The 13660-nt window shown below is 38.0% G+C and overlaps 1 protein-coding gene across 1 annotated transcript in view; it reads left to right on the forward strand.

Annotated features, from left to right (window-relative positions):
• The first annotated feature begins 2629 nt into the window (after window positions 1–2629).
• Window positions 2630–13660, forward strand: part of LOC134847742 (uncharacterized) — a 28071-nt gene continuing 17040 nt past the window's right edge. Inside the window, exon 1 of the mRNA XM_063864940.1 lies at window positions 2630–4572. Coding sequence (XP_063721010.1) covers window positions 2746–4572 — 1827 coding nt within the window. The 5' untranslated portion in view covers window positions 2630–2745. The remainder of the gene's footprint in view (window positions 4573–13660) is intronic.

Below are 13660 nucleotides of genomic sequence, written 5' to 3' on the forward strand. Positions count from 1 at the left end.
TTTAAAACTACTATTTATAATCAATTATAATATTGATAAAACTATCAATATAAAATACTTCGGCTCTTTTCCAGTTCCCCCTTTCAAATTCAATACTGAAAAGTCTATTTAACATTGTCACAATTCAATGAAATTTGGCGTGGTGAACAGATTTGTTTTTCATACTTTGCAGCGTAACATCACGTATTTAGCCGTAATAACACGTAAAACAAACAAAAAAACTCGGTTTTTTGAAGGGGGAAACTGGAAAAGAGCCAATATTTCTAACTAACCAATCATGATCCATAACTATGCTGACATTTATTTGTAACGCTGAAACTCTTCAGTTTCAGCGACAGAATAATATAAATAAAAATTAGAAGACAGTTATTACCTTCATGACGCTATGGCTAAAGGCGGGATTATAAAAGTTTAACTTTGACGAAATGTTCTCAGACTCGTTTATTTATAAACAATGGAAACCTTCCTCTAACACAGTGGCGAAGTGGAGCTTCACAAAAATTGCAAGCCATCGCAACAACATTGTTGCATGCTGGGGAATACAAATCACTAAGACAAAAAATATTTTAAAAATTCCCTAGGAGATATAAGAGTAAGATTAAGATCGGTATTAGACTAAGAAGTTACACGAACCTACCCGACCGAAAATAAGATAGCGTGACGAACAGACGGTGTACATTATCTGAAATTAGTCTGTGGGTGATCCACCTCGGACTTAAACTCAATTCATTCAGCTTAGAAGCCTTTTTATGTTTGGGTATTAATTCCCATGTCTCAGGTAGACAAGCATGTTGGATAAAGAACGATACGTACACCATTATAAGAACTCTCAATTCTCTCTCTCTCTCATCTCCATTTAGAATAGTTTGATCTATCTGCTCATCTGTAGTTAGAGCTTAGTCAAGCTCAATAGTTGGCAAAGTTTACATTGATTAAAAAGACCAATACAAATGTTCGAGTTTTCGTTAATATTTTTAAATGTTAAACCATAAGAAACGCAGTTTAATGAATCTGATATAACTGGATTAACGTATAAATTTTTCTCAAATCTAACGTATAAATTTTGTACGTCGTTTTGGTACTGAGATAGCTCCGTTGCTTTGACTTTTGCGTTGAAGCTTATGTAACATGGCGTTCTTTTTCATAATTCGTTGACTCCCTTTTGATTTAATAAAACGGATCTTGTTACCGATTCCCTCTTTTGTATCTAATAAAGAACTTCCATCCAAAAAGTAATCGAGCACACTTTACTTCATACGAAATTTGCTCTTTCAAACGAATTCAACCCTTGCAATAGGGGAATAGTTAAAAAAGTCCACTGAAACCTTGATTTACCAATTGTAAGGTATATCTTGATTCTTAACTGTTTATGGCTAAAAGGCCAAATTTAGCTATGTCCGCATGCGAGCCATCCATATTACGCATTGTTCGCGAAGGGGGAGAACTCTACGAAAAATACTGCCGAAACAAAGAGCGTCCGCTGATGTTTTCACCCGCACCCAGCCAAAAACGAGTTGACGTTTTCGAAGGATCTGTTTCAAACAATCCTCAAAAGTTTGAATCATAGACACAGGTCATTTTGCGAACTGGTCAAAAAGATAATTCAAGAATGCTCCCCCCATCATTGCCTGAAAACATTCTTATCCGGTAAAAGCAGACATCGCTTCTAGCAAACAGCTAAGTCATTTTTGATTCAAAAGGAGAAAAATTAATTTTAGTGTGAACAAATGTCTAGGACTTTTTTTGAGAAAAAATTCTGCACGACCAACAAAAAAGTGCACAACCAAAATGAGTGCAAAACCACGTCATTCGTTAACTCTTAATCACTTGATAACAACGAGTCCACTTTGTTAAGATCATGCTGCTTAAATATTAATTCAGAAACATTTTTACAGAAAGCTGATCAACTGGAGTGAAATATCCTATTTAAAAAAAACAGAAAAGGAAAAGTTAAAAAATAGGAAAGAAAAATACATTAAGAAGAATAAATTAAATCTGATTTTGTTGCCCTAAAAATGTTCGAAACTTCTAGTAATTTGGAGCGTGTAATTTCGAGAATTGATTTGGCTTCTTTCGCTGAGTTCCATATAGCAAATAAAATTTTTCAAAAACCTTTCATTGGTTCACTATTCATTTGATACTATTTTAATAAAACCTATCCAATTAAGAAAATCGAATGGACGTAATTTTTAATTTAAAAAGTTTGAAGATAAATAATCTTAAAAAATGAAACAAAACACAACCCAAATAGTGGAAACTTTTTTTTTTTTTTTGAAGTTTCTTCTTTTGTTGTTGTTTTTAATTCTTTCAATTAAGTTCTTTGACAAATATATTTTTTTATGATTTGCCAAATATTCATATGAATATTTGATAGTTAACAACAATTCAACTTTTTATTAAAAGAGGAAACATTTTGTTTCAGACTCTTAACAACTAAATACTTATATTTGTGAAAACGGTGAAAAATATGTGAATTACAGTAAGAAATTTGGCAGTACAGAACATAAATAATCTTTGCTGGAGAGATATAAGGACCTGAAAAGTGAGTAGAAATGGTTTGTCCCAATAGTGTCAGTTAAGTATTTTAACTAATGGACTAGAACAACCGGTCTATTGGGTTTTAAGCAGATCTTTCATGATGCAGAAAAAGACAACGATGCAATCGCTACTGAAATACAAAAACAGGAAGATTATGAAGCCGAGGTAGTTGTATATCGAGCACTTGAAAAATTAAAGGAGCCCCTTATGGTATTTCATAGTTTTGAATACAGCCACGACCAGTTTACAATCTGGGACTCAAATCATGATAGAAAAACCTGCAGACGCTCTAAGATAAAGCCTAACTGTAAAAACGCGCACGCAGATGAAGGCGAGCATGATTTTGTTGCATTCGGACCTGATTACATAGTAATGATAGAAGTCAAGAATCCATCACTAGCTCAGACTAAGCCAGACAACAAAACGAATGACAGCAATGAGGAAAGTGCTGACGTTAGTCCTAATAAACTGAGGAGCGAAGCCAATTATCCATTAATACCTCAAGCCACAACGAGTAAGCTAAATGGCAACAAAGAGGAAAGCACTGAAGTCGCTCTTAATGATTCAAGAAACGAAGTCAAAGATTCATCGCTATCTCGATCATCAGCAAACAATTCGAAAAAAATACATCCAATTCTGGGTGCTATTGAGAAAGCTACTACACAATTTGAGAAAGGAATGAAACTCCTTGAGAAAATTTTAGATTCCACTCAAACAGAAAATGGAAATTGTTCGGAAATCCGCGTTTTCCGTTTTGTTGCCTTCCCAAATGTACGAAAAAACCAACCCAACATTGACAAACAAAACCTCCCCCTAAACATTCATGCCATCTACAAAGATGATTTCAAAGAATTCCACACAATTTGGGCGAATATAAAAAACGAAGGATCAAGTGTTATTGGAAACAAAACGCTCTCAGGTGACATAACAAAATTACAGAGCGCAATTTTGCGATTATTTGCCTCGCATAAGGGACAAGTCAACGAAAGGCTTCTTAGTTTGAAAGAATGTGTCGTCGAGATTGATCGTAAATTAAGAACTTCAGAAATCACATTCAGAGGAAAAAATAGTCCTCCAAACCCATCAGTGATCAAAACAAGTGAATTCAAAGATCCGCCATTTGTGGTGAAAAATATCAACATTTTCGAAACCTGCCTAAAACTGAACTACATAACAAATGAGCAAAGAATTGCATTTGAAGATATAAACTACCCTATTTTAATCACTGGGGCTGCTGGGTCCGGAAAGACGATTGTTCTCCTAGCTAAAGCTGTTCACACAGTTTTGACTCAACCCGGCACTAAAGTTTTTATTTTATTTCAAAGTGACTTTAAACTAGCTAGCTATTCAGAAATTGTTGAACGAGCTGGTATCAAAGTTTACGAATATGGTTTTCAACAGGAAAACTTGAAAAAGTTTGATGACAACTTCCTCACAGAGCATAACATCATCATCTGCCATGGATATCCATCAAATTATCGTGATTTTAATTCAAAGGCAAAATCTGAATCCCCTGAACTGAAGCTGCTTTTGTTCGCAGACGATTCTCAAGATGATGATTTCTATTGGCAACCAGATGGCTGGTTGCCAGCTGGCTGGCAACCAAATGGCTGGAGTTGCTTGGTAGCGGATTTTACCCAAGAAAGCCAATTGTATCGTTCAGATTTACAACAATGGCTTGCCACAGTGGAAAAGGAAAGAAACTTCAAAACTCATTGGCTAGGAAGGAGCTATAGGAACACACACAACATAGTTTCACAGCTCATTCAGCTCGGTGAGAAAAATGCGAAGTATAAACGGTCTAATGGGATAGAAAGAGATGGACTGATACCACAACTCTCACTCATCCCAAAACATGGACACTTCATTCATGGACCTCAAATCACTGTAAAGATATACCGGTTACCAGAAGAAGTAACACAAAACTACTATCACTGTTTCGTGGACAAGCTCATAAACAAGGAAAATGATCAGTATTCCGAATTTTGCCTGGATTCCCAAATCAGCTGCGCCTTTTTATTGAAAAACAGTTTGGTACATAATCTTGAGCAGTCGCTAATTTTTTTAAACATGATAGCGATTCGTACAAAGGTGGAAAATGATAGTGGCAAAATACTGACATCTATCATTGAAAAGTGTTTTTTATTGCTAATTTCTAATCGTTCGAATTGAAAAAACAAAGCTTAGCCTAAAAAACTTGAAATTTCTTAAACCTCAACTAAAGTTCTCTTCTGTATTTGAAGCTTTCGAAATCGCTTTAAGCGCATTTTTTCAGATCTCCTAAAAAAGAATATACTTTTTTCTTAAATCTCAGAAAATTATTGTCTAAAAACATTAATAGCTTTGCCAGAACTGGATAGCAATCTGAACTGATTCTTAACTTAAGTGTTTAATTAGTTTGCGAACCGGCGACCTCAAGTTTTCTCCTAGTGGTTAAATTGATTTTGTCTTAAATTATACGAAGCCCCCTTAACCTATTCGAAAAACTTGCTTAACTAATAAATCCGCAGCGACAGGTTTTTTAGTATAAAACCAATAATGAATTTCATTCTCGGTGCAGGCTCTTTGCTTCACGCGCTAGAAAAACTACCCGCTTCAATCGACTTAATTTGCTGATGCTAACTCGGCCATATTGGTCTTAGTTTTAATCCAAACGCCGTTAATCCCCATATGACAGTACATCATTAATTTGAGTCATTTTTACACTGTTTTGGTTTTTTGGTCATTTTTACATCGCGATTTGGTACGAAGGCGTACATAACTCAGTTAAAAGGCATCGCTGCAATAACTTCAATTGTCTGTAGAAAAAAGTTTAGTTATCTTTAAACCTCATCGAGCAAAAAGTTAGTGCCATCGTGCTCCGTTTTTGCACCAGATTTGAGGAAATAATAGAGAAACTAAAAGTTTTTGATAATAAAAAATAAATGTAAGGATGAGCAGTTGCGCAACATATTCTCAGGATAAGCAACGTGTTCTCATCTTAGCCATTTTGCAGAAGCACCTAGCCGAGGTATACTGAGTGTATGGTCAGGCGCTCAAGAGAATTGGTATTGTAGTTGTCGTATAAAATGTTGTAATTGTGTTACAGTGCTTTGAAATCTTCGTTTGCTTTTGCATTGAATTGAAGTTTGATACGTCACTCTTTTTAATTCAAAAGCATATTGTAACAATTTGTTAAAAGGGACCAGAAGTTAGGCCGAAAATTACAAAACAATTTGAGTGTCAGCGTAATATAGAAACTGAGCTCTCAAATATTCACAAAAACAATCGAAAAGGCACAGAGAACAAAAAACGTATTTTTTTTTCTGAAAACTACATCAAATGCATTGTTATTCCTGGAAAAGGCTTTTTTATTAGTAATAAGATCATTGAACTTGCCGAAACAGCTACTATGGGGATATGATGTGAGCAAATGGAACAGTGGCTTCACCTTGTGACAAAACGTCACGAAGGGGTACCACAAAAAGCTACGAACTATGTAGGAGTTGAGGAGCAAGCAAGGTTTGTTTCATCCCGTTTGAGGCAGCGGCTTCTTTGAAAGCTTACATAAGATCTCGAAATTTACATCAGTCTAGATTATCGGGTCAGAGTAAATTGATCTCTATTACTTCTAGAAATGGAAAAAAGAATTGATAATAGCCAATTTGAGAACAGAAGTGGTCGAGAGACAAATGAAGCATCAATGAGCTAGCAAGAACCTCAATACCAAGAGCCAGAAACTAAGCAAAAGTTTGGAGAAGTACAAATCCGCTAGGAAAATTGTTAAAATCTTTAAAATCAAAACAGCTGCAGCCGAACTGGAAGATGACTCTGACTATGTTTTCTGGTTTGATAGCATGGTAAGTTCTCCTATGAAAACAGAAGGTGTACGCGCAGAATTTTGATTGAAAATTGTGCCGAATTTGAACACAGTAGCGACCGTAACCGAACCGAGCGCATACACTTCTGGATTAAATACGATTCAGTATAACACCAACGTGGGTGTCATTTTTGTTTGTAACGTCGAATGAGGCGGTTTGTCTTAGCAATGAAAATATTTCGTCACTGTGGTGCTTAAGTTTTTCTCTTCTTACTTCATTTCTTGTAGCAGTACCCCCTGTAGGTCATCCCACTTACTTCAGTCAGTTCTCCAAAACATATCACGCTTCGTGGTTTCCTTCAACTGTAAGCTCGATCACCGCAATTTGTACCCCTTTAAAGTCAAATGAAACGTCGCATATATTTGAGTGGATTACATCAGTTACCCTTCCAAAATATTTAACGTTCGCGTACAATAGCGGTTGAACTTTTTTCCCACTCTTGCTCATGAGCTAGTACCCTTGCAATCAACGTTTCGGATCCATGCATCTGTTCATCAGACGTATGTTTCGAGTCTGGTCGTATCTGACTTATATCAACCTGTACTCAATTATGTTGATTCGTCAACGCAATCGATATCTGTTCGAGACCTAGCCTGTTGACTCTCAATTCAATCCCTCGGATGACATCAAGGTGACTTATCGAAAAACAGTTTTAACAGAAAAGCTAATTTGGCAATTGCGGACTTGTCGTATTCAGATCGGATGTACATGGATGCACTGAGGCTCTTTGAATGAAAATTTGGGTAAACTCAAACCTTCGAGAGCGCAGATCTTGAAAAATTTAACTGCGTTCCATCAGTTAAAAAGCACAGTTTAGAAAGCATTATCAACTTTGCTTGTGTTTTTATCCGTCTTGTTGGTGGGCTTCGATCGTTGTCGTGTGACGACATTCTGAAGCAACCGCTATCTTGAGTCAAGTTTTAATTAATTTGCCTCCGAAAATGAAGAAGTCTTCGTCGTCGTACACGGTCAAGCGCAGTTTTTTTTGCCTTAATATCCCTATTTTCAACAATTGGTTGAAAAAAAAAGCCAAAACGATTGAGCTTATGAAAATTTCCTCTGCAAAACAAAAACCGAGGAACCCGTCAAAATAAAAATTGCTACCCCAATTTTTGCATCAAGTGCTAAGCCGAACAAGGTTCAATATCCTGCCTGCACGCATTGCGCTGGTAAACATTCGTTATAAGGCAGCAATGTCTTAAAAAAAACCTAATCAAAGGGAGGGCAAAATTTCCGAGGAATAATAACTAAATTTTTCCTGTCTGCAAGCATAATCCGTAATTGCCTAAAGGCTCGAAAATGCACAAACCCGAATGCAAAATGTGCCAAACTTACTCTTGCATGGTGCAGATTTTTTTTCTCCTTGAATGGAGAAAAATATGTCTTCTAACTGATAAAAATCCAGCGGAAAAATCAACCTCTCCTTGTTCCACATCCGTGCAGGTTGTTAAAAGTATACTCCACGTTACAGATCTGAGTGTGTTATCTGAGTCAAAAACCGATAACGCTCTTGTTTTGTTGATTCTTTGAGCAATCATTCCCGGCTTTCACCAAGTTTCCTCTGCCGCATAAAATTGTCCGAAAAAAAATTGGTTTGAACCTTTATAGGTTAATTCAGCAAGTGTTTGTCGAGTCAATTATTGAAGGTCACAGCATCCGGTGACAAAACTAAGACTGGTTCATGTTTTGATGTAACCGCTTACATGAAGGATGAAATTAATGTGGGGTCTCGAAAGGGTAATTTTTCGGCCTTCAAAGAAAATTACCCCTACTTGGAACCAAAAAAGCCAGTTTGGTGTCTCATTCGGATATTGAAATGGTAGTTGGTCAGGACTATTATCACCACATAAGCCCCTTTGATTATTTTCATAATAGGAATAGGAAAACTCTAATGGCTTGTCTGCCAGTAGGATGGGTTTGAGTGGACCCCCTTCCCCATCGTCCGGATTGTTGTCAATTTGTTTCAAGTTCAATGATGAAGACGTTGAACTTGTTAGTCAACTTAAAGCGTAGTATGAGTTAGAAAACCTTCTTGAATCAACAACTTACCATGATGGTGAACGTTAATGGGTAGGAGTTTTATGGGCTGAAGATAGCATTTTTTTTTACCCAACAAGCAATACCCAGCGCTGACAAACAAAACTTTTGAAAAAAGGATAGAAAAAAATTTGTGTTTGAAAAATAAAGGTTAACACTGAGACAATAAAAGTTTTGTTATTCCGCTTTAACCGCACAAGCTGCAGCTTCGCTTCGCCCATAAATGGTTTTTCCTCATCATCCTGCCCTCATCTCAAACAAGCCGGTAAGTTTTGTAGGGTTTTAAATGGCGCGTGACAACTTCTAGGCAACTCACTGAGTTATTTTTTGCTAATTGGGCCGTAGTCACAGCAAAATTGGTTACACGTTCATATGGGCGCCCGTCAAAAACAGTTTACCGTCTCCGCGAACATTGAAGGTTTGTTCCTCCAAGCTGGAATCCTCCAAATGATCCATTGCTCTTTATGTGGCGCAAGGTCGCCATATCGGTTAGAAGTTCTTCAGTGATTGAGACTCCTCGACGCGCGTAAAGTTCCTACTTCAGTAACAGATAGAGATAAAGTTAGAATTTTTCCTGAGTAATCTAGAACAGTACTTACTAGGTTCTACATGGATGATTACTTGCATTCATTAGACAATTGCGACGACGTTCTGAGAGTGGTGAACCTCCTCAAATTGGTAACGTCCTACCACGTTTGTTGTTAATATTTCAACTGTTGTAACTGCAAAAGTAAGGGAGGTTTCGAATGGCAGCAATTATTTGAGTTCTCAGGTATAGAGTTAACGTTGAACCTTGAAATTGACTCTCATGTAGTTAGTCGTAGAGTTAAATGTGAGTGTCAAAATTTCGTTACGCAACGAACTGTTCTCCGTTATGTTTGCTCGGTCTTTGACCCTGCTGGTTCGGTGGCTACTGCTTCTTAAAGACATTTGGTACATAACTGGTCATTAATGGGATGATCAGAAGCGCTCCGTAATTAAATCATTTTGTAACTTTCGAATCTACATGTCCTGGGAAAACTAGTCATTTCACGGTGCTGCTTGACAAATTCATTTGATCAATGAGAACTCCCTGTGTTTGGTGATAGCTCTCAAGACGTGCTTTGCGCGTTTGGTTTTCTTCGTGCCCGGATTATTGAGATCAACAAAATCAACATGCTTTCGTTTTTGGTAAAATAAGGGCAGTTACAAGTTAACCCGCACTTTTTTGAGGAATGAGAGCAGCACGGTGTTACAGTGGCTTTACCGTCTTTCCTTGAAAACTGTATTTGCGAAATACAGAACCTCATCACTTTGGATCAAAGTTTACATGCGAATAGTGGAGATAATCTTGCGGACACTAGAACACGCGGAAAATTGGCAGAATGCCTGAAAGAAAGCAGTTGGGCCAGGGCTCAATTTTTCCTGTTAGGAAAGAACTAGCTTTTCAATCTGATTCTGGATGTTGTTACTAAAACCCGCTGAAAACATCTGTGGACGATACCATAGACAATTCAACGCGAACCTGTCAGGGCACGTTTGGGAGAAGTATAGTAGTTTTAAAAAACTACAGCGATACTTTTGCTTTTTGTTATTTTTTTGTCAACTTTGGCAGCGTTGGATAAATGAGTACGTACCTTCCTTGATTAGGCGCTCGTACGGACCTATTTATCAAATCACCGAACCGGTCGAACTAGAAATTGCGAAAGATAATGTGCTACATTTGGAACAATCTGAAGTGTTCCCAGTTGATTTCAAACACGTTTGATCTGGCATACAAAAAAAATTCCTAGTGTTCTAGCAGGCTACTGATTTTTGATTGACATTGGTGGCATGATTCGTACCACCAGGCAGATTCCACGCTTGGCCAAAAGAAGTTTCAAAACTAAGCATCCCATCATCATGGATTTGTGGAAATAACTCTGAGGCAATTGCAATTTAACCATAACCATCAGCATTTGCTTTTGGTCTAAACTACAAATCGATTTTGCTGTATTGGGTCTGCGAGCTACTCTCTGTGTTGTTTCAAATGCAGAAAACGCAAGACATGAACCTTACACCCCGTGATGTCAGACCTCTTTGTCGCACGGCTTGCGTACCACCAACAGCCATAAGTAATTTTGAGGTGGATTATGTTGGTCCATTTATTGTGACTCTTCGCCGCTGTAGTGAGAAAAGATGGCGTCTCAATTCACCTGTATGAATACCTGCGCCGTACACATCGAAATTGTTCCGTCTACGGACGCCGGCTCTCACGTCATGGGTATTGGAAGATGTATTGCACGACGTAGTACTACAAGAGTTTTGTGGTCAGACAACTGTACCAACCGCAATGTTGCGGAGAAAGAACTTCTGAATAGCGTCAAAAAAAGAACTAATCAGGATCCCTCCTTGTTAGTGCATAGGGGGATTAAATGAAATGGGAAATACTTGCGGTTCTTTGGAAATATTAGGGTTACAGTTTTCTACGCAATCAACGGTACTCACAAGGTAATGGACGAGGTATCCCACGTTTTTAAGGGGGAAATCGCTAACTGCCCTTCCAACAACTCCCGATGGTCCCGATTAAAATGATTTGAAAGCTTTATTGCCTAAATTTTCTCTTGAGCTAGCAGTTTCCTAGGTTTCCATCGCTAATTCTTGATAAAAATTTCGACCACCGAATGCGATATGTGAGAGCACAAGCTTACGCAAATGCTATTTGGCAGCGTTGGCTAAATGAGTACGTACTTTCCTTGATTAAGCGCTCGAACTGGTATGCCGATTCGAGTAGTGATTTACGGATTGTTGATCTCGCTTAGATCGACGATTCCAGCAGCCCTCGTTATAACTTTAATTCATTTTAATATGCAGTTACGTTCTTATTCTACGTTTTTAGTTCGTTAATTTACAGAGTTTTTTGGTTCAAACTTGTTCTCTATTGAGAAAACCCTCTGTCCCCAAAACTGGAAGAACCTGAGAGAGTTTAACGAGATGCCTTATGAAATAGTACGATAAGATCCCAAATATTGCTGAGCGAGCGATGTCATCGTTGCCCTAGTGCAACGCAGTTACCCGGCCTAATGGGTAGTGCCCCAACCCGATAGGCCGGGTAAATGCGTTGCACTACGGCAAGGATGGCATCACTAATTCAGCAACCGTTAGGACCTTAACGGGCCATTTTGTATGGTATCTCGGTAAACTCGCTCCGGTTCTTCCGTCTTTGGGGACGGAGAATTTTCTGAATAGAGAGTAGGTTTGAACCATAAAAGCTCTAAATTAGCGAACTAAAAACGTAGAATAAAAACGTAACTGCATAATGAAATGAAATACATTTGCATCGAAATAGAAATACAAATGCCGTTTGGCTACGCTAATGACCGGAAATTCGGCCGACCCTTCGTAACTGTGTTCAAACACCCCATAAAAAACCCTGTTTTCTAAGTAAAACTTCTTAATTTAGTGCATAAAACGAGCTTGGCGAAATTCATTGACAGGTTTTTGTCTTTCAGAACCGTATTTTGTCAAAGTCTGAAATTGAAACACACGCTCAAAGAATCAGCGCTGAAATATCTCGTGTTATTGGTTGTTATGAACTACAAAAATGACAATTTGAGACAAAGTTTTTGCCGAAATGACGCTTGTTATTTCCGGTGTGTGTGTGTGTGTGTGTGTGTGTGTGTGTGTGTGTTATTTCTCCCGTTTGTGTGTGTGTGTTATTTCTCCCGTTTGTGTGTGTGTGTGTGGTGGAAGAGGTTTTCCGGAGAAATAAGAACAATTCCTTGGGGAATTGTACGTTAAGCATTTTCGGTCTATGGAGGTCCACCCGGGCAGTCGAACAAAAAAAAACGAACTCATTCACGAATTGAGCTCATTACAGAAATTTTTTTAAATAATGTGCAACTTTAGTAGATCCTACTACTCCCACTGGAATGGTCACCAAAAGGTTACAAGATGGTTCTATTGGAAAGCAGTTAGCAATCCAAATCGAAAATTTTGTTTTCATCCATTTGATCCCTAAACAAACACAAAAACCATTTTTTGATGAAATGGAAAAAAAACGTTTTTTATCATTATCACGCAGACCGACAGTACTTTCTCTTACCATTTTTCTAATGGAAAAACTTAGTTCGATTTACATTTTTAATTTTCTTTCTTTTGGCTGGATATCTGTTCAATTGACAAGTTTCAACACTCATGTGTTGTCTTATGCCTTAATTTTTTTAATGTCTGATTGTCTCTTATACCTAGCACCGCTTATTCAAGTTTTTAAACTGAAAATCAGTCCCATAAGACCCAAAAATGAAAAGCAGTTACAAAAGGGCCAAACCATTTCAATTGGTTAAGAACTACTGAAGTGACTCTCGGTAAAAGCCAGCCGGATGGCACAATACAATCACGCGGTCGGTTACCGGCGGTAACTGGCTCCGTCGTGGTATTATCGTTATGCGCTAGAATAGATCTAGTTTTTGTGCTAAAGATTCTTGTCCTAAATCGTGTCTTCTTGTAAATAATTGTTGACTGGTGTTTGGCCAAACTAAGTTCGAGAACACATTGTTTAGAGGTCGTTACGATCTGATCTGAAATAGTATGTTATAAGATTGAATTAACTTTGAAAGTACATGTTATTGTTGAGTTTAAGGAATAAGAATTTGACTCCATTAAGTAATGTTTCACATCACAGCCGTAGAAAACGCTTACTTCTTGACGCAGCCAGCAAATTACCATTGGACGCATAGAATCAGCTTAACATATCGAGTTTTTGGGACAAGCAGATAGCACTGCAATCCATGGTGTGGGATAGGTGGAGCAATTGTTTAAAGTTCAGTTCTACTGTCACCTGAAGGGCATGACAGAACATTGTTAGTTCGGTGCAGGAAAAAACGTAATGGTTAAACTCATGAGAAAAGTAATGACTCAGGAAAGGACTCCAGAGTACGCAATACGATTTGAGCAGTAACATAAGAACACCAAGACTATCCGAGATAATTGCTGATATGGAAAATCGTGAGCGGAGATGTGAACTACGTGCAAGGATTTAATGGAGTTGTCGAGTGAAGTCATGCAAATCATGGGGAAACACGTGGTCAGTAGAGCATCACCAGGTTTGTCAGGTTGCGTGTCAAGGTAGAAAGTGTAGGAGTGGCGGCTAAATAGGCCAATCTAAAGCTAACTTGAAAGGTAGAGAAGCACGAGGATCGTCGAGGGCCGGAAGTGGAACGAAACCTTCGTTCCGTGGCAAGGTTTATCACGTTGATGAGAAAAAA

Source organism: Symsagittifera roscoffensis, chromosome 6 (assembly GCF_963678635.1).
Source record: "Symsagittifera roscoffensis chromosome 6, txSymRosc1.1, whole genome shotgun sequence".
In the NCBI taxonomy this organism is placed as follows: domain Eukaryota; kingdom Metazoa; phylum Xenacoelomorpha; order Acoela; family Convolutidae; genus Symsagittifera; species Symsagittifera roscoffensis.